This window comes from Camellia sinensis, chromosome 8 (genome assembly GCF_055761805.1).
Source record: "Camellia sinensis isolate YWXY chromosome 8, ASM5576180v1, whole genome shotgun sequence".
NCBI classification, from domain to species: Eukaryota; Viridiplantae; Streptophyta; class Magnoliopsida; order Ericales; family Theaceae; genus Camellia; species Camellia sinensis.
In genome coordinates this window covers 85140368-85165257 of record NC_138968.1, presented here as the reverse complement: position 1 = coordinate 85165257, position 24890 = coordinate 85140368, and the positions used below count along the sequence as shown (strand labels likewise).

The 24890-nt window shown below is 35.1% G+C and overlaps 2 protein-coding genes across 10 annotated transcripts in view; both read left to right on the top strand.

Annotated features, from left to right (window-relative positions):
- LOC114292544 (bifunctional protein FolD 1, mitochondrial-like) overlaps positions 1–21980 on the top strand; it is a 45098-nt gene extending 23118 nt beyond the window's left edge. For 2 of the 9 annotated variants that reach the window (XR_003639747.2, XR_014337899.1), the window contains 5 exons: positions 3487–3723; positions 3822–3989; positions 4200–4379; positions 10117–10231; positions 21544–21980. Coding sequence is in view for 5 of the 9 variants with exons in the window: in XM_028236525.2 (XP_028092326.1) it covers positions 3487–3723; positions 3822–3989; positions 4200–4370 (576 nt within the window). In the remaining 4 variants the exon portion in view is untranslated. Of the gene's footprint in view, positions 1–3486; positions 3724–3821; positions 3990–4199; positions 4592–5242; positions 5553–10116; positions 10543–12122; positions 12410–14650; positions 14930–21543 lie in introns of those variants that run through there. The other 7 variants (XR_003639749.2, XR_014337898.1, XM_028236525.2 and 4 more) reach the window with 7 other exon arrangements.
- Positions 12246–13425, top strand: LOC114292530 (uncharacterized). Its single transcript, XM_028236514.2, has 2 exons — positions 12246–12499; positions 12649–13425. Exons 1-2 carry the CDS (start codon positions 12246–12248, stop codon positions 13193–13195), a joined length of 801 nt encoding a protein of 266 aa, XP_028092315.2. The 3' UTR covers positions 13196–13425.
- Positions 21981–24890: the final 2910 nt, after the last annotated feature.

The following is a 24890-nucleotide window of genomic DNA, read 5'->3' as shown; positions in this document are numbered from 1 at the left end:
GTAACCCTATAGTAATTGGAAATTCATTTGTCTCTCCAGCAAACGATCTGATAGTAGTCACCACACCTTCATACATATCTCTAATCAAAACAATGTAATCTTTTGTCATCCATTTCTTCTCTAACACCCACCAAATTATATCTTGAGGCACTCTATCGTATGCTTTCTCAAGATCTATAAAAACCATATAAATGTCTCCTTTTTTTTTTTCTTTATACTTTTCTATTATTCTCCTCAACAGATAGGTTGCTTTCATTGTTGACTTATCAGGCATAAATCCAAATTGATTTTCCGACACCTCTGTTATATCTCGTAATCGACGTTCCATCACTCTCTCTCACACTTTCATTATATGACACATTAGCTTGATTCCTCTATAGATATTGCAATTCTGTACATCTCCTTTATTCTTATAGATTGGCACTAAAATACTCTTCTTCTACTCTTCTGGCATTTTCCTAGTCTACAAAATCTTACTAAATAACCTATTCAACCAAGCAAACCCCTTCTTACCCAAACATTTTCAAGCTTCAATCGGGTCCTAAAGCCTTATTCGATTCATTTTCTTAAGTGCAATCTCTACTTCAAAGTTCCTAATCCTGCGATAGAACTTGTGGCCTTAGTTTTCCTTATTATTAGCTACTTCCTCCTCTTTTGACCTCCCTCCATGTTCCTCACTTAACTATTTCTCAAAATTGTTCTTTTACCTTTTTTTAATCTCTTCATCCTTCACCGGTATCTTAGAATCCTCATTATTGATGCACTTAACTTGATTAAAATCTCTTATTTTTTTCTCTTATCTTAGAAAGTTTGTATATTCTCTTATCTCTCTAGTTACTATCTAGTCTAGTGTATAGGTCATCATAGGCTTTCAACTGAGCCTCTCTCACTACTTTTTTGACCTCCTTATTAGCCAATCTGTATCTGTCACTTTTCAAAGCACTCTCTTTTCGTCTTTATTACACCACCTCCCTCCACCACTAAGTTTCCTTAGAGTTGGGTCTCTTTCGTTTCGATTCTCCAAGAACTTCCCTTGAGATTCTTCTCATACAATTGGCCATCGAGTTCCACATAGTGTTAGCATCATCTTCCAAGTCCAAAGTACCTTCTTTATCCATTCTATTATTAAATATTTCTAATTTATTTCCTTTTACGTCCCAATATCTCGTCCTATGACGCCAACTATCCTTTCTAGCTTGGTGTTGCCCTTTAAAGCATAAACTAGTACTAAAATCCTATGTTGAGACGTCAGGCTCTCTTCAGGAATCACCTTACTGCCTCTGCATTTTAAATGGTCCAATTTTCTTACTAGAAAGTAATCTATTTGACTCCTGTTTGATCCACTCTTAAAGGTTATCAAATGCTCTTCTCTTTTTATAAATAGTATTGGCCACCACCAGGTTAGAAGCCAACGCAAAATCTAAAATACTCTCTGCAGCCTCATTTCTATCACCAAAATTATACCCACCATGCACCCTCTCATGACCTAGTTTATCTATTCCTACATGGCCGTTGAAGTCTCTACCTATAACTAGGTTTTCTGCTATGGGTATCTCCTGTAATACCTCATCCATTTGTTCCAAAAAATCTCTCTTAGTCTGATCATCTAATCCTACTTGGGGGGCGTATGCACTAATAAGGCCAAGTTTGGCATGATTGAAAAAAGACAAAAAGTCAAAAAGTCACTATCCTATTTAAGTCACATCATCTTATTTAAGTCACATCGCCCCTCTAACACATCACTTCAAACCCAACCCAATCCCAACCCATATTTCATAAAAAGTTAAAAAGTGCACTTATTTAGTCTTCCCAAACTAGGCCTAACTTTCACTATATTCCCTCTAATAATTAGTTTAACTAACATAATTCTATTACCTTTCCTACTTACCGCAACTACTTTTTCTATAAGACTCTTGGCAACTATTATTCTTACCCCAATCTTGTGTCTATTCTTGCCACTATAATATAGTTTAAAACCGGTATCCTCTATTTCCCTAATTTTCTCACCCGTCTACTATAGTTTCTTGTACGCAAGCTATACTAACTCTCCTCATAATCATGACATCTACTCATTCTATTGTCTTTCTAGTTAAAGTTTGTACATTCTATGTGGTTACCCTAAACTTATAGTCAAAGTTCTCTCTCTCTCTCTCTCTCTCTCTCAAATTGTAGCCTAGACATTTTGCAATGTGGGCATATTATGGCCTGGGGTTTTTCTTTTGTTCGTATCAATTGTCATCAAATTGCATAGCGGTCTTGGTGGCTCTAGCCTATGTTACATGGACTCTTCAAATTAAATTAAATACCCGTGTCGGACACCCGACACTCGGACAAGGGTATGGGATATGTGTCGGATACTTTTCAACGGATACTTCTTATATAATTGTATATAACACTATTATTATATGTATATATTGTTATATAATTGCTATAAATGTCATTTTGACACTATAAGTTAAATATAATACCATTTTATCTCACATATTAGATTAAAAATATAAAAATATGACATTTTTTTGCCGAGTCCGCGTATCCTTAAATTTATGATTTGATGAGTCCAACCTCTAGATACATACCCACACCCGACACCCGTACCCGAGTCCATGTAACATAGGCTCTAGCTAAATTTCTGCTTCCTCTTCCTAATTTTTCTGTATACTAGAATGTTGGGATCTACCCTCAACTAGATCCAAGTGAGTGGAAATTCTGCCCTATGAATAGCTGCCAGTTGTTATTTGCATGGACTTCTTGCACCATCTAGATGTGTTATATGGTCTGAAACCCAATTTTGCTGGACTATTTAGTAGAATTTTATAATCATATGAGGGGATGAAAGCAAATTTATAGGACCAGTATAATGGCCTGACTTAATATGTTATGGAAGATTCACTCGAAAACAGCCATTTTGTGGTCTATTGTGATATATCACACTATATTTCATGGACTTGGGTACAGGTGTTGGATGTGGGTATGTGTCTAAATGTCAGAATGATCTATTTCTTTTGTTCAAGGACACTTAAGGCATCTTTTGTGGTATATTGTGATATATGGCACTACGTTACATGGGTTTGGGTGCGGGGTAGATTGTAGGTATGTATCTAATCAACATATTCATTTAGTTCTCATGTCCAAAGACACAAAGACATGGGTAGATTTCATTTTTCTAAATTTTAGGACTAAATGGTGTTTACAAACTAATACAAAACATGGAAATTCAAGTTTTATGCATAGTTATATAATAAACTTGACTATTTATACATACTTGCTGGTTTGTGTCCAACTAAACATGTTGACCACATATATCATACCCTTACTCAACGGTTGAATCAAGTGTGCAACAAGGTTGATTCACAAATTTAGATGGAATCCAGGACTCCCAAGTTATAATGGATATATCTCTTGTGTAATAATGTTTTTGTTGACGTTTTGATTGATGTAAGAAAGTTGTTGGCATTGTGTGGATGAGTAACTAAATGTTTGGAACAGCATTTGGACGAGGAGAAGATTCTCAATGTGTTGAACCTGGAAAAAGATGTGGATGGCTTTCATCCAGTACACATGGGGAATCTAGCCATGAGCGGAAGGGAGCCATTGTTTATTCCCTGCACTCCAAAAGGTTGCATTGAGTTATTGGTAAGGTCTGATGTGGAAATCATGGGTAAGAATGCTGTGGTGATTGGGAGGAGTAACATTGTAGGATTGCCTGCATCTTTGCTCTTGCAGGTGACACCATGTTTCCTCTTCTTCTTTCTTTGGAAATGTTCAGCGGTAGCTCATTTTTTTGTTATTAGATTAAGTAGCATTGTTGAAATGTTGGGCAGAGGCACCATGCGACGGTGAGCACTGTGCATGCATTCACAAAGAACCCAGAACACATCACCTCCGAAGCTGACATCGTGGTCACAGCAGCAGGAGTACCCAATCTAGTCCGTGGCAATTGGCTTAAGCCTGGTGCAGTTGTTATTGACGTCGGAACCTATCCTATCGAGGTACCAGTAGGTTCATTCTTGTGTGCATTAGGTTAGCCGCAGGTTTTGTAAAAATAGATAATACTGCTTAGACAACTAGAATTAAATGTCAAAAGGCATTCTATTGTACCAGTAAGAACCACTCGGCAGAATATGCATTCATCAATGTGTTAAAAAAGCATTTGTAAGGCCTTTATTTATTTTTTCTTTGTTTAAACTATTGATGGGCAGGATCCCAGTTTCGAGCAAGGTTATCGTCTTTTGGGAGATGTTTGTTATGAAGAAGCAGTAATGGTGGCATCGGCAATCACCCCTGTGCCTGGAGGAGTGGGACCTATGACAATTGCTATGCTCCTCTCCAACACTCTAGACTCCGCCAAGCGTGCCTACAACTTTGGTTGACACATACTAGTAAGTTTTGTTTTGTTATTTTTTGTATATTAAATTCAATTTGCTTGTGAGGGTAATGTAAGTTATTATGTGGTTGATTAGGAAGGTTTATATTTAGTGCATTCATATGTGAAACTTCCCAGATGGATTGAGTTGTCCCTGCCTAGTAATAGAACACTATCTCCAGATGATATATATATATATATATATATATATATATATTTGTGCATCAATAATGCTCTACTGTGTTCAAATTTAGGTTTTAAATTTTAGATACCATCTAGTCTAATGTGTTTCATCAATACATTGGGGGTATAAAACATGAAAGAAGGGGCTTATTAAAACCATTAACATTGGTAACACAATCATATGGTGTTCAAGATAGGATAGTTGCTAATGGCCTCTCTCCATTGAGAATTTTCAATGATATTTGTTTGATTAGGTTATTGGGAGTGGGCTACGTGTAGAACAAAAATTTACATGCTATTGAGAAAAATAAAAAAGATATGAAAGTTAGGATAATATTGGAAGCTTGTTTTACGACTCATGGAATGAACAAATCTATGAAGTGCCATGCCAACAGGGGAGAAAGCCAGCAGCCCATATAAAATGTGCAAAAAGGGTGGCCAACAGGAAATTTTTGGAATGGTCACAGATCCATTTGAATAAATTCTTTTTAGGGTGTGAATTATGCACTTTATTTTTAACTTTATATTATAGTGGTTACTTTAGGAGTATTTATATATAATCACGTCTCTATAGTTTGGACTGAAGTAAAAATTAACAGGATAATATTCTTTACATAATAATATCTAAATTACTCTTTTTTTTTTTTTTTTTTTTTTTTTTTTTGTGCTTAAATTTCATGGTCTTCTTTTTGGCAGTCACAATGTGCTTAGAGCGATTCCAATGGTTATGCCAAGTGCCTTGCCAAAGCCAAAAAATATCTTGAGTTCACAAAATTATGCCTCCAATGGTGGGAGAAATGCCATGCCAAAAAATGACAAAGCCAAACCAAGAGCCAAATTTGGCTTAAAGTTTGGCAAAGCTATCTGTTGTACCATATTCCTAAACTTTCTAAAATTTTTGAAATCCCAAAACCTCAACAATAATAAAAATTTCTCCTTATTAGCAATGAACAATAAATATTTATCAAATAAATAAATAAACAGTTTTATTGAATGGAACTTAAAAGAATCAAATCAAATAAGTAATAAACCATTGGTGGAATCAATCAAATTATCAAACAATCAAACAATAAACAATGAACGACAAAGAATCCAACAAACGTATAAATCAAACGAAGTACCACAAAAATTTTACCGAAATAATCCTATGGCACTGCTAGTATTAACAGTCTCAATTAGAATTACTCTCTAGTGTCGTCACTAGTGTTGACAATGTTTCAGTTAGAATCACTCTTTTCATTACATCGTGTCGGCATTGTCTCTTATGAGTGTTGACACTATCTCAAATAATTTTTATTTTTGTCAAACTAGTTTTGATTTTTTTTTAAAAAAAAAAAAAATTCTGAAAGTAGTTTCAGAAAAATAAACCAAACATGGCCCAAGATTGTTGACAAAAGTTGGTTGGGGAATGGTAGTTGAAGAGTTTGAAAATGTGGGAGAAAACAAGTTGTTGGACAATTTAAAAGTCGGTTAAATTTGGCATTTGGTTGTGTCAAAATAACAAGCCACCATTGGAGTGATACAATAAAAAAAATGACCTTTATTTATTTATTTATTTATTTTTTTGTATTTTGTACTACAGCAAACCAAAAAATTGCTTTTGGCAAAGTTATTTTGATTTTACCGTTACATATGCTCTTACTAACCAATGTGCGAGTGAACATATACCATTGCTTTTTACTTATTTTTTTTTAAAAAATTATTTTATGTCAATTTGCATGAGAGTTATAAGGAAAATTATTAGATATTTTACAAATTATCGTTCATTATGTCTTTTTTATATTCCTCAATCATCCAATACAAAATCATAATACATCACCTCTATCAATTATAATACCATGTCTATGGATCGTGGATATGTGAATGGATTTGTTGAGGGGGGAAAAAAATTAAAAAAATAGAAAATAAAATGAAGGGTAAATTAGTCTAATGTCCTTCTTCCATTTTTAGTAATGGAAGAGATTCACAATATTATTTTATAATGTCTAAGGTTTCTCAACCCTACATTCATATATTACAGAGTGATTTGACTCTCTCAAATCAAACCTCGTTTCTCTCTCACTTCCCCCTCATCTAATCCACACATACACACACTTTAGCTCAAAACCACACACACACACACTTCAGCTCAAAACCATTCACTCACTTTCACACACACACACACAAACCATACACAGATAGAGAAAGAGAGAGAGAGAGAGAGAGAGAAGTCCAACGGTGTGTTTGTGGAGGTTAGTGGGAAGTGAAGCCATGACGAAGAAGTTAGTCTCGACGGCGTACGCTGGCGTGTGGGGGTTGAGATTTTCTTTCTGGATTCAGATCTTGCGTACAATCGAGTCTTGTCATCCATCAAATCAAAGCCTTTCTCTCCAAGAACGTTCCTCTCCTCCACCAAGCTTCCTAGAACACCGGCTGCGATGTCCTTCTCTGGACTCGTTGTGGAACTCCTTTCCGTGCCCTCCTTGTATTTGTGAGTATCACCCACAACAAACCACACACATTTATGTATATGTATGTATTCAGAGAAAATTCTCAAAATTTCTTTGGAGAGATTCTTTGGGAAGTTTAGAGAAATTGAGAATTTCTGTAGATTGAATTTTTTTTGGATCGATGTTGAGGGACCTTAGACATTATGAAAATATTAGATGTCTTTTATGCTATAAAATCTTAATATCAAGGACCCAAATCAAAAAAATCCCCTAAATTAAACCTTGCTCCCTTTATACTTGTTCACCTTTTTACTTTGGCTCTTAAAGTTTGCTCTTTTCCACTTTAGTCTTTCATGTTTTAAGTTTCTCATTTTAATCCTAAAGTTAATTTTTGTTAAAAAATAGACAGAAAATAACACATTGATAGTTACATGGTATAAAATATTTTATTATATATGATTCATACTTTTGATATGAGCTTAAACTTCAATATAATAATATATTTCTTACATTATGTGACAATTAATATAAATTTTTTTTTTCTTTTCTAATTTTGAACATAAATTAATTTTAGGAGTAAAGTGGGAAAAATTTGAAATATAAAGGGTCAAAGTGGATAAAGGGTCAAAGTGGGAAAGTGGCCAACCATAAAGGGGGCAAAGTGTAATTTATCCAAATATATATATATATATATATTTGTTATTAAAAAAAATCATATTGTTCAAACTAGGCAGTTTTAATTAGCAGAGGGACTTGGAGGATAAATTTGAAACTGAAAAGTTAAATATTATTTCTTGCTAGTGGTTGGTAGGGGTATTTGTATTGCTTAAATTAGAGCTGGAAAGGGGCAGAGTTGTTCGTGAATAAGTTTGAATTTTGATTTGTAAAAATTTACTTTAACTTGGGTCGTTAAATTTTTAATAAATTCAAATTTAAACTCGTTAAAATTCTAATAAGTCTAAAAATACTAAAATTCGGCTCGCTAACTCGATTTATTTAATATTTATTTAAATAATATAATAAATATATTATTTATGTATTGAATAATATAAAAATATGTAAAAAAAACTAGGATAAATATGTTATTTATATATTTAAATAATGTAAATAGTAACTAAATTTATTTGTGTGTAAATGTAAATGATAGCTAACTATAGATAATACATTTATATAATAGTTGTGGTAGATATTATTATTTTGACAAGATATTGATTTTTTGTAGTATATTTATATATATTGTATATATAATTACTTTAGTCGTATACACAAGTATAAATTTATAATTTTTTTGGCTTGTTAAGGCTCGTGAACAGGCTTGAGCTTGAGTCAAGACTAAGCCAACTCGACTCGAGCTTGTTTTATTAAAATTTTTATTAAATTCGAGTTCGAACTCATTAAATTTTAATAATAAATAAGTTCAAATATATTAAAACTCGACTCGACTCGACTCATTTCTAATCCTATTTATCAAATGTTATTTAGCTAGCCAAAGACACAACCTTTTTGAGGAATGATAAACTGCATTGATAAGGCAATAAGAAACAAAGGTTCCAACATACAAACAGTTAGCAAACTCTAAAAAGAAACAGAGGGTTATGACAACCAAACAAAAAGACAAGGAACCAAGTCCTAAGCAAACCATAAATGAAGGACCTCCAGAACTGCCACCTGAAAAGCATCAAACTCCTGTATAGAAACCAAAATAAAAAAAGCAACAACACAAACAATTAATTAGTGGAGTAGAAGAGCCCGTCACTGAGGAGTTCGAAAAAGGCTGGAATCACTCAAGGTGTCTTTGATACATGGTTCCCTCTTTCGCTCTTCATGGTTGTGGACATGGGCATGAAAGAATTCAACGCCAATCTTACTTTGAGAGCCCTTAGGATAGTGTCTGTGTGTTAGGATGCACTTAGAGCCTCCCTAAACCTTGAACTTCTTAAGAGTTCAATCCAACACAAAATTCATGGTCCCACCTCCCCACAAAGCCTTTCTTTTTCCCAAGACTTTACCACTGGCTTGACACTGGTTACAATAATATTAGGAACACAAAAAATTAAGGGAAATCTTTAGTGCCTCGAATGGCTTGAATTTGTGTTCACCGGTCAACCGGTTGGACGACCGGGTGATGCACTTGTCTACCGTGGTGGTCATCTTATCGACTGCGGCTGTTAGCCTTTTTACCAGACAACCGGCTGGACGATCGACAAAACAAAATTCGAGCCATTTGAGGCAAGATCAAATTCGAGGTACGTAGCATTGCTAAAAAATTAAACATAGAATGCGACTACAAATGTTTCATAAGGGATAAGTCTTACATGTCCGTCTCACTTCATGTGGGTTGTACTTCTTATGAAATATTTATATTTTGTTCTTGTTTGACTTCTATGTACTTAAATTTATTACACTAGTTAATAACATTAAAGAGTGTTTTTTCTTTTTTTACCAAAGGGCCTGCTTGCTTATTGGTCTTTCTGTAAGAGATTTGGTGTGAAACAAATAGTGGTCTTCATAAAGAATTGAAGAAAAAAAAAAAATTGTGTTTAAGGGACAATAATTATATTTTTATGAAGGAAGATTTGTGTTTTATCTTCAAGATTTATGTTTTATCTTACAGTTTTTACTGGTAAAAATGTTTGAGAGCTCTAAAAGAGCTCTAGGGGGTGAAATCCACCCATTGATGTGGTGTTTTGACCTTTTTTTTTTAATTTCTTGCCACATCATTAGAGCTCAATTAGAGTTTCAAAATTAGAGCTATGTATCATTACTCTTTTACTTGCATCTTTATAAATGTGTAATTATTTTTGAAGGGATTTTTATTGATAAATTCATTTTAGAGGAGTTGTAATCCATTAGGTCTACAAAGAATTATTATAGCCTGATTAGTTTCATGTATGTATTTATTTTATTCCATGAGGTCCTTTTTCCTAATTTTATATTTTTCAATGGACTATTATGCCCTTATATATAGTGTTGATACAGATATAGACGTTTAATTTTATTTATTTTTTGTTCATTCTGTTTTGGTAGTTTGCTGTATTCACGATTTTGATCATGATTCTAATTCAATTGGATACATTTCAATTTTGCTTGCCCGTTTGAAGGCTTCGATGTGCTAGGGTTTCATTGTTATTGTTATGGTAGGGTTCAGTAATTTGGGAGTGAAGACGACGACTCGAATGGTGTTCGATTGTGACATTGTTTGGAGTATAACTAGGTGAAATCAGTTGTTTTCGAGGTATAGGATTGCATAATTAAGGTTAGTATCATTTTGATTATGAATGTATGTTCAGTTTATGTTTTGATTTATGTGATGGATTTTATTTCTTGCTTTTTGATTTGTATGGATCGGATACTCTATTTGTTGAATTATATGCATTTTACGTGGCTTTGTGGTGGGGGGAGGGGGGGTGGTTTATTCAAATTATGTGAACAATGTAGATGTTCACATCTTGGTTGTAATGAGTGTTGTGATATTTTGAGTTTGGTTTTAGCAGTGTAAAATATACATATACGCATATATTTTGTATGTTTGTTTTATGTTATGTGGTAATGCAAGTGTTTGTTTGATGAGTTTTTGATGTTTGCATAATGAGGATCTGTGTGGGTGAGGTAATTCAGAGTATCTAAAACAATGTGAATGTTCACATCTTATTAATATGAAGTTATGGAGAGTTGTTTGCATGTTGTGTACTGTTACCTCATTCTGGCGGTGTGATTTTGATTTTGTAAAATGTTTTATGTTGTGTAAGGATGGTGGTGATAGTTTTCATTATGGGTTTAGCAGTGGAACTGTACACGTACACATAGGTATTTACTTTTGCACAATATGAATTTTCATATAGTATGAATTATTGTATGTGTTGTTGTTTGTATGGTTGTAACATAGTTGTTGACTATTATATTATTGTGTTTTTACAAGAGATAGATACCTTTATGATGTTGGTGTGCACATATGGTTGCAAGCTTGTTGGAGTGCTTGTGTGAAAAATGAGGTGAGTTGTCTGCTTGTTCTGTTTCATTGTTCTGTCGGCTACCTAGGATTAATATGTGTGATTTGGACAATGACGAAGAATTTCAGAACATGTTATTGCTTGCCAAATCAATGGGGTTACAACTTATAGAGGTTGTCGTTGATTTGAAAAGTGATATTGGTCAGTCGTGTAGCTTTAAGTTGCTGTGTGTGTGGAGTGGGGAAAAAATTGATGCACTCTAGAGATTTTGCCACCATAAGGAGAAGTTGTTGTTGTCAGCCCCTCGAGCAAATGATATTACAAATGTGGGACAGATGTTTGTAGGAGGTGCACAAGAATTTCGTGATATTTTATATAAGTATGCAATCCAATGCCGGTTCCAGTTTGAGTATGTCAAGACCGAGGCAACGTGGGTTACTGCGGTGTGTGTAATGCGGGAGGAAAGAGGTTGCTTGTGGGTTATACATTGTAGAGCACAACGAGCAAATGGATTTTTCTACGTCAAGAGATTTAGTGATGTGCATAGTTATGGTATGGATGTCCGGACGTCGAAGAATTTGAGAGTTAGTTCGATTTGGTGTCGAGTACTATATCTAAAATTGTGAAGGACAAGCCGTTGACTCGCCCGTGTGAGGTGGTGGTGACTATTTTGAAGCGGGATTATGGGCTGGATGTAAGTTACCATGTGGTATGGTTGGGCGTGGAGAAAGTAAAGGCTGTCATTCATGGAGATCACTCATTGTCGTTTGACTAGCTACGGTGGTATTTCGATATTGTGATGCTTTATAATTCGGGGAGTTATGTCAATATTGTCTACGACGCAAGTAGTCAACAGTTTTGTCGTTTTTTGTATCATTCGTTGCGTGTATTTCTGGGTACAATTTTTGTCGGCCTTTGTTATTCCTTGATGGAACATTTCTCAAAAGAAAGTACAAAGGTCAGTTACTTGCGACAACGCCAAAAGATAGGAACAATGATTAGTATTTTTTTTTTTTTTTTTTGTAACTGTGTCTATGTAAATATTCACATTGAGCGGTGTAGTGTGGATATCTTCCTTACCATACACAGTGTGAATATTCACGACCCTTGTTGGCTTTCTAGTGTTTTTGTAAACTACTTGTGTTAATATTCACATTGGAGTATTGTGATCAGTTGTTTAATGTTGTTATGTCGTAGGTCTATTCCCTGTTGCATTTGCGATTGTTGATTAAGTGGTTCTTACACGAACTTGGGAAGGTTATTGATGGTAAGCGTCAGATTACTTTTATTTCCGATCGTAATCTTAGTCTATTAGAAGCGATGCCGAAGGTGTTCCCATCAGTTCACCACGGTTATTACTTACAACACTTGAAGAACAATTTAAGAGACCGGATGAAGGGAATTGATAATGGATTTAGGGACTACCTGGTTAGTAGTTTGGGTGACTGTGCTTACGAGCTAACTATGGTGGGGTTCCATGAAAAGCTTGAGAAATTAAAAGAGGAGGATAAGCAACGAGCACATAGTTTTTTCAAAGAGTTGGCACCTGAGCATTGGGTAAATTCATACTTCAGGTAATAGTAGTTTCTTGATGTATTCCATTTGTCAAGTTTAGAATGGTGACCTGTAGGAATTTCAGTCATGTTTTGTTACGATGTGAAATTTCATATTCAGTTTCGAAGAAATTAACTTCAGTGTTGTACAACGTTGTGATATTGTACAGGGGCATGCGTTATGGGGAGATGACATCTAATGTGGTGGAGTCATTTAATAATTGGATTAAAAAAGCACGTAATCTTCCTATCACTCGATTGGTGGACACAATTCGTACTCAATTGATGCGACAACTGTCGGCGTGGCATGACCAAGCAAACAAGTGGAAGGAAACAATTTGTCCTACATTTGAAACCATGCTTCTTGATACATTCAGCGACAGCAGGTCTTGGCAAGTTAGCAAAGCCAGTGAAGATGTATTTGAGGTTCATTCAATACCATCTGTTATAGTTGGAATTGGAAGGCGTACGTGTTCTTGTTTCCAATGGCAGATCAACGGATTCTCATGTGACTATGCTATTATTGTTATTCAGAAGAGTCGATACAATCTCAATGATTGTGTGGAACATTACTTTCATGTAGAGACGTATCGTGTAGCCTATTCGGTTACCATATTTTCCATATCGTCGATGGAAAAGCCGCCTTTTCGATCCCACAGACTTTACCATATATCCACCAACTATGAAAAGACCACTCGGCAGGTTGAAGAAGAATAGAATACTATCAAGGGGTGAGAAGCTGAAACAAATAAGGTGCGGGAGATGTGATAAGTTGGGAAGTCACAATCGGAAATCATGCAAAGAGCCGATATAGGGTGTATAATTTTCGTTTTAACATTGCGTTTTACGTGAGATTCTTTTATTGACGTTTGAAATAAGATTGCGTTGTGTTGGCAAACCTAATAATGCATTGGCAAACATAGTATTTGATTTGTGTTGTCTATATTTTGTTTTCTTGTATGTTTTCGGAATGAGGGTGTAAACAAAAGGGGACATTGTTTTTTTTTTTTTTTGGGTGGGAAACTGACATTTGCTGGTGTTTTAATGATTACTACATAATGTGAACATTCGCACTTGTGCAGAAGATTCACATTATGTGAATACTTGCATTTAGGTAGAACTTCTCACATTATTGCTGTGAATATTGACATGAATATAATTTGGGATGTGAACTTTCACATGCATATAGTTTGACATGATGTGAACATTTACAACTGTTGTGAATAAGAACAGATGTGAATACTCGCATTTGGGTTGAACTTTTTACATTATTGCTGTGAATGTTGACATGAATATAATCTGGAATGTGAACTTTCACATGCATACAGTTTGACATGATGTGAACATTCACAACTGTTGTGAATAAAAACATATGTGAATATTCACACTTGTGTCTGTCATTCGTAATGATGTCGTGTAGACAATGTGAACATTCCTGCACATAATATGTGTATTATAGAACAATGTGGTTCAAACAATTGCATAAATTAACAGAACAACACCAAATGTAGATCAAAATGCACAAGTGGCATATCGGAATGTTAATAGATGTCATATCGTTGATTTACAATCAAATTTTGTTTGTCAAAATGTTAAATCAATTGATATTAACATTCACATCGAGCGTTGGTTAGTTTGTAGGTGGACACCCCCCACCTATATGTTTTCATGGCGCTCTGTTTTTCTGTGATTCAAAAAACTATGTACTAATAAGTGTTGTACGCCACACCATTCAGAACGAGTGAGGCTACCAACAATTTCTTCATGGTATTTGTGTGTCCGCATGAAGTAACAGACTGCGGGCCCGCAATCCATCCTATAAATGTAAAATGGTTATGATTAGCACATGACATTTATGTTTGCATAACGGTTGTGGAGGATTTGTACAAAATGAAGTGAGGCTTATGAGGTGTCGGCCTATTGAGAACATACATCAACTGGTATGATTTGTTATGACGAATCTTGGCCTGCGAACTTAGTCCATAGTGGTGATGCCTTGCCAATAACGTACACAACGTTCTCGATGTAGTCCCTCTGTGTAAGGAATTTCACGTTAGGCACTAACAAACATATGTGTGCATACATTCATGTTGAAATTTAACACATCACAACAATTCATATTTGTGTACAGTAAGAGTCACTTACAACTTGGTGTGCTTGGTCAACATGCAGGTCGTGTATGCTGGGCCTTGGTCGCAATGAGTTATAATGCATGCACAGATTGTCTTTAGCGTTGTACACAACGATCGTCTAGTGGAAGTTATGGTGCAATGGAATAATAGGTATCTCTCTCCTTGGTAGTCTTTCATATGTGCATTAATATGTTTACTTGTTTTGCGAAGAGGGTACTCTCGTATCACTTTTTGCACACATTGGACATTGAATCATGTAACGATCACATTAATGGACTGTGAAGATTCACATTCACATTTAAAAAAAAATACAAAAAAATAGAACGATAGAGATGTTACCAAACACATGCTCGTGAAGATGAAGGCTTCCTCGGAAGTTGGGTTGACCACCTCTTGTTGTTCATGTAGTAGTTCGGCATATGCATCTATCACCTGCACAAACATAAAGTCGTATTATATTATTTGTGGTGGGCAAATAGTGTGTGTGTGTGTGTGTGTGTGGTTGTCTGTGTGTGAACAGTGAATAATGTTGGTACTGGCATACATTGTTGTGTATCGATTCCTCCTTGATAAGTTACACGATGTCATCAAAATACACGTATCTAGACTTCGAGTCTCCTTTCTACACAAGCAACCTGCACATTTTTTAGTAAACCAATGTGAATATTAACATTGGACATAAGTAAACTAAACCAAATCAATAAGTACAGTTATGAATATTCACAGTTATAAAAGGTGAATATTCACATTAGGTGTTTGTACATTTACTTACTCATCGCCTCCACTCTTTTGTAAAGTCTGGACCTTTTCCTTGTTGTGTTTGGACATCATGCTCCAGACCTTGAACTTGTTGGTCAATGTCAATAATTTTTTTGGGTGCTTTGCCGGTGGATATTTATCCATATCTTGAACTATATGACTGTATGGGGTTGGTTTGGATCTCGATTATGCTTTTTTTTTTTTTTTTTTATTTTGGCCAGGTAGGTCTGGGTATTGGAAGTCCAGCAAGCGGTGCTAATTTTGATCTTTCTCCTTGATACGCTTCACTTTAGAAGGTGGGCTAAGATTGTGTTGTATTGGGGCGGGGGGTTGCTTGCTGAGGCTGTCATGATGCTTCTGCACCTTGGCCTGTGTGACAACGTGGATAAATTGATCATCGAAAAGGTCTTGAAGAACTGTTTTCTCGCATTCTAAGTCGATGACTAGCTGTGTTAAGCGCACAATTTCTGCATCCTTCTGCTCCATGCACTTCTTTTATTTCAATGTTCGTGTTGGGTGGGTTTGATTGATTGAACAATTTATCTTCAAGATCAACAATCACTTTTGTCCTTAACTCCTATGAAAATTCAAGGTGCTTGTAATTTGCTTCCCATTGCCTTATGATGCCCAAGCCTTTCGATTTTCTTTGACAAGCATATCGATGATGTCGATGATGCTAAAGGGAATGTTGATGTCCTTGTCATTGTCAACCTGACATCATCGATATGCTTGTCAAAGAAAATTGAAAGGCTTGGGGCATCATAAGGCAGTGGGAAGCAAAATACAAATACGTTGAATTCTCATGGGAGTTAAGGGCAAGAGTGATAGCTGATCTTGAAGATAAACTATTCAACCAATCAAAGCCCACTCAACATGAACACTGAAATAAAAAAGTGCATGGAGCAGAAGGATGCAGAAATTGTGCGCTTAATGCAGCTGGTTGTCGACTTAGAATGCGAGAAAATAGTTCTTTAGGACCTTTTCGATGATCAGTCTGTTCGCATTGTCACACAGGCCGAGGCGCAAAAGCATAATGATAGCTTCAGCAAGCAACCCCCCGTCCCAATGCAACGCAATCTCAGCCCATCTTCTAGGGTGAAGCATATCAAGGAGAAATATCGAAAATAATATCGCTTGCTTGACTTCCAGTACCCAGATCTATCTGGCCAAAAAAAAGAGCATAATCGAGGTTCAAACCTGCTCCATACAGTACACATAGTTCAAGATGTTGATAAACATCCACCGGCGAAGCATCCAAAAAAAATTATTGGCATTGATCAACAAGTTCAAGGTCTGGAGCATGATGTCCAAGCATGACAAAAAAAAGGTCCATACTTTACAGAAGAGTAGAGGCGATGAGTGACTGTACGAACACCTAATTTGAACATTCACTTTTCATAAATGTGAATATTCACAACTGTACTTATTGATTTGGTTTAGTTTACTTATGTGCAATGTTAATATTCACATTTATTTACTAAAAAATGCACAGTTTGCTTATCAAGGAGGAATCGATACGGAATAACGTATGCCAGTACCAACATTATTCACTGTTCACACACACACACACACACACACACACACTGTTCATTCACCACAAATAATATAATACGACTCTATGTTTGTGCATGTGATAGATGCATATGCCGAATTACTACATGAACGACAAGAGGTGGTCAACCCAACTTTAAAGGAAGCCTCATTCATCTTCACGAGTATGTGTTTACTCTAACATTCTATTTTTATGTTTTATAATGTGAATGTGAATTTTCACAGTCCATTAATGTGACCGTTACATGATTGAATGTCCAATGTGTGCAAAAAGTGATGCGAGAGTACCCTCCTCGCAAAAGAAGAAAACATATTGATGCACGTATGAAAGACTACCAAGGAGAGATACCTACTATTCTCATTACACCATGATTTCCACTGGATGATCGTTGTGTACGACGCCAAAGATAATCTGTGGTTGCATTATAACTCATTGTGACCAAGGCTTGACATACATGACCCGCATGTCGACCAAGCACACCAAGTTGTAAGTGACTATACACAAATATGAATTGTTGTGATATGTTAAGTTCCAACATGCATGTACGAACACATATGTTCGTTGGTGCCTAACGTGAAATTTCTTACACAAAGGGACTACATCGCGAATGTTGTGTGCGTTATTGGTGAGGCATCACCACTATGGACTAAGTGTGCAGGCCGAGATCCGTCACAACAATCATACCAGTTGATGTTTGTCCTCAGCAGGTTGACACCTTGTAAGCCGCACAACATTTTATACAAATCCTCCACAACCATTATGCAAAACATAAATGTCAAGTACTTGATTTACAAGATGGATTGCGGGCTCGTAGTATGTTACATCATGTGGGCACACATATACCATGAAGAAATTGTTAGCAGCCTCACTCGTTTCGAATGGTGTGACGTATAAGACTTATTAGTACACAGTTTTTTGAATAACAGAAAAATGTGCCATGAAAATTTATAGGTGGGGGGTGTCTACCTATAAACCAACGCTCGATGTAAATGTTAATATCAATTGATTTGACATTTTGACAAACAAAATTTGATTGTAAATCAGTGATATGACATATATTAACGTTCTGATATGCCACTTCTGCATTTTGATCTATATTTGGTGTTGTTCTGTTAATTTATGCGATTGTTTAAATCACATTGTTCTATAATGCACATATTATGTGCAGGAATGTTCACATTGCCAACATGACATCATTACGAAGGACAGACATGTGTGAATATTCACATCTGTTATTATTTACAGCAGTTGTGAATGTTCACATCATGTCAAACTGTATGCATGTGAAAGTTCACATCCCAGATTATATTCATGTCAACATTCATAACAATAATGTGAAGTTTAACCCAAATGTGAGTATTCACATCCGTTCTTATTCTCAACAGTTGTGAATGCTCACATAATGTCAAACTGTATGCATGTGAAAGTTCACATCCTAGATTATATTCATATGCCAACATTCACCGCAATAATGTGAAAAGCTTAACCCAGATGCTAGTATTCACATAATGTGAATCTTCTGCACATGTGTAAATGTTCACATTACACCAACAAATATTTGCTTGCTACTAAAAAAAAAAGAAAAACGATGTCCCCCTTTGTTTACACCCTTATTCCAAAAACATACAAGAAAACAAAATATCAACACAAATTAAATACTATGTTTGCCAACGCATTATTATGTTTGCCAACACAACATAATCTTATTTTAACACAATGTTTGTCAACACAACGCAATTTTATTTCAAACATCAATAAAAGAGTCCTACGTAAAACACTATGTTGAAATAAAAATTGTACACCATATATTGGCTCTTTGCATGATTTTCGTTTGTGACTTCCCAACTTATCACATCTACCGCACGTTATTTGTTTTAGCTTCTCACACCTTGATGGGATTCTATTCTTCTTCGGCCTGCCGTGTGGACTTTTCACAGTTGGTGGGTATATGGCAAAGTTCGTGGGATCGAAATGCGACTTTTCCATCGATGGTATGGGGAGTAAAGTACCCGAATTGGCTGCATGATACATCTCTACATGAAAGCAATGAGATTATACCGGCTTTTCTGAATAGCAATAACAGCATGGTCACATGAGAATCCGTTGATCTACCATTGGAAACAAGAACACGTACGCCTTGCAATATCAACTGTAACAGATGGTATTGAATGAACCTCAAATACATCTTCATTGGCTTTGCTAACTTGTCAAGACTTACTGTCGTTGAACGAATCAAGAAGCATGGTTTCGAATGTAGGACAAATTGTTTCCTTCCACTTGTTTGCTTGGTCACGTCGCGTCGACAGTTGTCGCATCAACTGAGTATGAATTGTGTCCACCAACTGAGTGATAGGAAGATTACGTGCTTCTTTAATCCAATTTTTAAATGACTCCGCCGCATTGGATGTCATCTCCCTACAACGCATGCCCCTGCACAATATCACAACATTGTACAACACCGAAGTTAATTTCTTTGAAACTGAATATGAAATTTCACATCGCCACAAAACATGACTGAAATTCCTACAAGCTACCATTGTAAACTTGACAAATGGAATACATTAGGAAATTACTATTACCTGAAGCATGAATTTGCCCAGTGTTCAGGTGCCAACTCCTTGAAAAAACTATGTGCTTGTTACTTACCCTCATCTTTTAATATCTCAAGCTTTTTATGGAACACCACCACAGTTAGCTCGTAAACACAGTCACCTAAACTACTAACTAGGTGGTCCCTAAATCCATTATCAATCTCCTTCATCCGGTCTCTTAAATTGTTCTGCAAGTGTTGTAAGCAATAACCGTGGTGAGCTGATGGGAACTCCTTCGGCATTGCTTCTAACAGACCAAGATAACGGTCAGAAATAAAAGTAATCTGACGCTTACTATCAACAACCTTCCCAAGTTCGTGCAAGAACCACAACCAATTGGCCGTGGTCTCTAAATCAACAGTCGCAAATACAACATAACAACATTAAACAACTGATCACAATATTCCAATGTGAATATTAACACAAGTAGTTCACAAAAACACTAGAAAGCCAGCAGGGGTTGTGAATATTCACACTATGTAATGGTATGGCATATATCTACACTACGCCGCTCAATGTGAATATTTATATGGACGCACACAGATACAAAAAAATACTAACCATTGTTTCCATCTTTTGCCATCGCCACAAGTAGCTGACCTTTGTATTTTCTTTTGATGAACATTCCATCAAGGAATAACAAAGACCGACGAAAATTGTATCCAGAAATACACGCAATGAATGATACAAAAAAAGACAAAACTATTGACTACTTGAGTCGTAGTCAATATTGACATAACTCTCCGGATTGTAACGCATCATAGTATCCAAATATACCACCGCAGTTGGTCAAACGACAATGAGTGATCTCTATGAATGACAACATTTGCTTTCTTTAAGCCTAACCATACAACGTGGTAACTTACATCCAACCCATAATCCCGCTTCAAAATAGTCACCACCTCACATGTGCGAGTCAGCGGTTTGTCCCTCACAATTTCATATATATATATATTACTTGACACCAAATCAGAACTAACTCTTGGATTCTTCGACATTTGGACATCCGTACCACAACTATGCACATCACTGAAACTCTTGATGTAGAAAAATCTATTTGCTTGTTGTGCTCTACAATGTATAGCCCACAAGAAACCTTTTTCCTCGCGCATCGCACACACCACAGTAACCCTCGTTGTCTCGTTCTTGACATACTCAAAACTGGAACCCGCATTGGATTGCATACTTGCATAAAACATCACGAAATACTTGTGCACCTCTTACAAATCACTGTCCCACATTCATAATACCATTTGCCTAAAGGGGTTGATAGCAACATCTTCTCGTTATGGTGGCAAAATCTCTAGAGTGCATCAATTTCTTCCCCACTCCCCACACATAGCGACCCAGAGCTCATCGACTGACTAATATCACTTTTCAAATCAACGACAATCTCTAAATGTTGTACCGCCATTGATTTGCAAAGTAATAACATGTTTTGAAAGTTTTCATCATTGTCCAAATCACACCTATTAATCCCAGGTAGCCGACAAAACAATAAACAGAATAAGCAAACAACTCACCCCATTTTTCACACAAACACTCCCCCAAATGCAAATAACACAATGCATGAACCATATTTATTACAGTTGGACTGTATATGTGCATACCAACATCATAAAGGTATCTATCTCCTGTAAAAACACAACAATACAACAGTCAACAGCCATGTTACAACCATACGAACAACAACACATACAATAATCCATACATATGAAAATTCACATTGTGCAAAAATAAATGCCTATGTGTACAGTTCCATTGCTAAACCTATAATGAAAACTAACCTCTCCTTTTATTAATATGAAGTTATGGAGGGTCGTATGCATGTTGTGTATCGTCACGTCATTATGGTTTTAATCTTGTAAAATGTTTTATGTTGTGTAAAGATGAAAAGAGTTCAAATGGTATGTGTAATCAAATACAAAAAACAAAAATATAGCAAAAAGGGACCTACAAACACTGATACTAATTTGACCGTCAGAGTGCTAATTCCGGCGCTACCGACCGGAGCGTTCTTTTCTATTTCAGGTGTTATCTCTAGGATCTTGAAGGTCTGACTGGATTGAAGAAGTATTTTCAAACTCATTTCACCACAATTGGCGTTGTCTGTGGGAATGCTTATATTTATTCATGGCAGACCAGTTTCAAGATTCATTGACTGACGGAGACAACACCCCATTTGGAATAATATTTGGCCCAGAGAATGCCCCAGCACGAAGATCTTTGAACTTTGACCACATGACTCCTCCTATGCCCTCGACCTCAACAGAGGCTTCTATGCAAGCCTTGAAAGACCAAGCTAAATGAAATGAACAGAAATTTAGTGATTATGTGATTTTTTAGTTCTTGTAATCAATAAACATTTTGTTCTGGTTCTTTTGTATTTTTGTTTTTGTTCTTGTTCGAGTCTTCGTAACAAGCAACAATTTTAGTAATACAATATTAATTTTTAGTTTGTTTCTCTCTGTCGATAATCTCCCAAAAAGTTCTTGAATCTGTCAAAGTATAAGGCACCAATCACAATTGGTTGATCTTCTTCTTCTTTTTGTGTGTAAAATTTAGGTTTTTTTGGCTAACATATTTTGGCACGCTCCGTGGGACTTGTCTAATTTGGAGTTATGGCAATGAGAAGCAAACTAATGCTTATGGAATCATTCCTTCAAGTGACATGTCTACGTCTTATACACCCATGTATACAAATCGCCAATGGGGTGACAGTATTCCCATGGGTATAAATTATCAATGGAATGTCTCATTTTTTATGTCTAAAGATTGCCAATATTTTGACAAGGATTTTAACACCTATTGCCAACATAATGGCATAATAAATGATTTGATTTGGCATTGTAAGGACAAAATTTATTGGCGTGAGAGTGAAAATTTGGCCACAAGAAGAGAAATTAATTCTCTTTATCGGCAAATATTTCAAATAATTTCATCTTCTCCATATTATTTGATGCAAGGAGATTTAAATTATTTTGATAAAAAAATTCATCAAATTGAAGACCAAATTTACTTAATTAATGAAGAAATTCAATGTTGGGAGCATAATTTAGAAGGCTTAATGGCCAAGGAAAAATTAAGGTATGAAAATAATGTGACTTGAGAGGCTAATATTCCTAAAGAGCCAATTATTCATGAAAAGCCAAGGTGTGTGGCTCGAAGGGTTATTACACCAAGTCATGAAGATAACATGATTTTGGAGAATTTTCATAGGCCAATAGCGGCTAAAATAGAAAAACAGTCTATTCTCTCAAAAGATGTTAAAAATTCATTACAAAATGATTGTGAAAATACACTTGGGGCATGATTCTTTGCCAAACATAGCAAAGAGTGACAAGCCATTAATGACTAAAAAAGCAAAAACAGTCCCTTTTGGTAAAAGATGATGAAAATCACGATTTTAGGCCAAAAGTGACTAAAAATTATGAACAATCCACGTTTGTTGAATGTAAATTTTTTGACATTGTTCAAAGTGTGTCAAAATTTATGAATTTTTCATGACATTCAATTATTTGAGTTATTTGGAATCCAACATCTACTGTGGATGCGTGGATTACATCAAAAGTTAATCTTTGTAATATGGTTTTAAAAACAACAATGGTTAAAAAATGTCATTTTAGTCGGCTCGAATTTTTTATCCTTTATTTCATTTAAGGCAAAATTCATTTTTACCTTAAATGATGGGGCATTGTTGACACCAAAAAAATAATTTTCTGTCTATTATGGCTTGTTGATTATGGCCACGTCTTGTTTAATTGATTGTGGCTTATCAACTATGGCCAAATCTAATTTCATTTTTTGTAACTAGTCGATTTTGATTTGTCGATTTAGACCATAAATTATTTTTAACATAAAATTAAGACAATAAATATTTATATTTTATGTTGTTGTTGTTATTATTATTATTATTATTATTATTATTATTATTATTATTATTATTATTATTTAAGTTTAGAATAATTCTGTAGGAGTAGTTTAAATTTAGTGATTTTGTGATTTTTTAGTTCTTGTAATCAGCAAATATTTTGTTATGTTTCTTTTGTATTTTTGTTTTTGTTTTTATTCAAATTTTTGTAACAAGTAACAATTTCAGCAATACGATATCACTTTTTAATTTGTTTCTCTTTGTCGATTACCTCCAAAGAAGTTCCTGAATCTGTTAAGGCATAGGATACCAACCACAATTACTTGATTTGTTTGTTTGTTTGTTTTTTTTTTTTATTATAAAATTTTGGCTGTGTTTGGAGAAGCTCTCCAAACACATTTTCACCCCTTATTTTGAGTGTCTTGTTTGTTTAGAGTTTTCAAAATTAATTCCACACCCACTTTTGAAAACTCTTTCCAAGAGGGGAAAATTTGGGTTAACCAGTCGTCCTCCCAGACGTTCGGCCAGTTGACCGAAAAGTGTTATTTTTTTTTTAAACTATTGGCACTTGTTATTTTTTATACTTTAAATTTAAAAAAATTCATAATTTTTTAATTTTTTTTTATGAATTTTGAATAGAATTTTGAGATGTGTGTTTGGTTATGAGTTGTAAGTTTTTGTATCAAATATCATATGTCACATCAAAAATTTCCCACTCAATTCAAAACTCATTCACTAAACAAATTTTCCATACTCAGATCATAATTCCAAAACTCACAAACTCAAAATACAACTCTATTCCTATTCTTAAATCATATTTAGAAAATTCTACCAAACGCTACCTTGGTTTCTCTATCGAATCTTTTCTATTGATTTGTCCCAAACTAAAATTTTGCTAATAGCAACATATCCTAATTAGATTGACACATTAAACCAGAAGCAAAATCATATGCAAACACCTAAGAAAACACCCAACCTTTGGTGAGAAAGCAACCACACACAAAAAAACAAAAAAGAAGCCAACAACCAAATTATAATTGTCGAGCATTGACACAATTACATACACCTAGTAATTAATCATAGTTTTAACATCAACATTGGAACACTCATACACCCACTAATTTAAGAAACACTTCGACAAAAATTGGATCCAAATTTTATTATATATATATATATATATATATATTTTAACATACATTAACAAACACATTTAACACATCCACTATGATATTCAAAGAGTCAATTAGATTCTCGAAGAGACCACAAATTTTGAATACAAAAAATCCCAAACTTCACTAACTTTTTATCATATAAAATACACTTTGATTCAATACAAGAGAATACCAACTCTGAGTACAAAAAAATAAAAGATCCAACTCTATAACGAACCATTGATACATATATCACTTTAACAAATATTTTTCAAAATTTCGTAAAGTTCCCGGACAAACTAGGATCAAGCCAGACACTGACTAACTGATATTTTCAAGACTTCACATTATTGGGC

What these genes read in the sequence shown, in the direction of transcription:
- LOC114292530 (XM_028236514.2), top strand. Translation starts at nt 12,246, where the DNA reads ATGCCGAAGGTGTTCCCATCAGTTCACCACGGTTATTACTTACAACAC. An exon ending in TGGGTAAATTCATACTTCAG is followed by an intron (nt 12,500 to 12,648) that starts GTAATAGTAGTT and finishes GATATTGTACAG; the next exon opens with GGGCATGCGTTATGGGGAGA.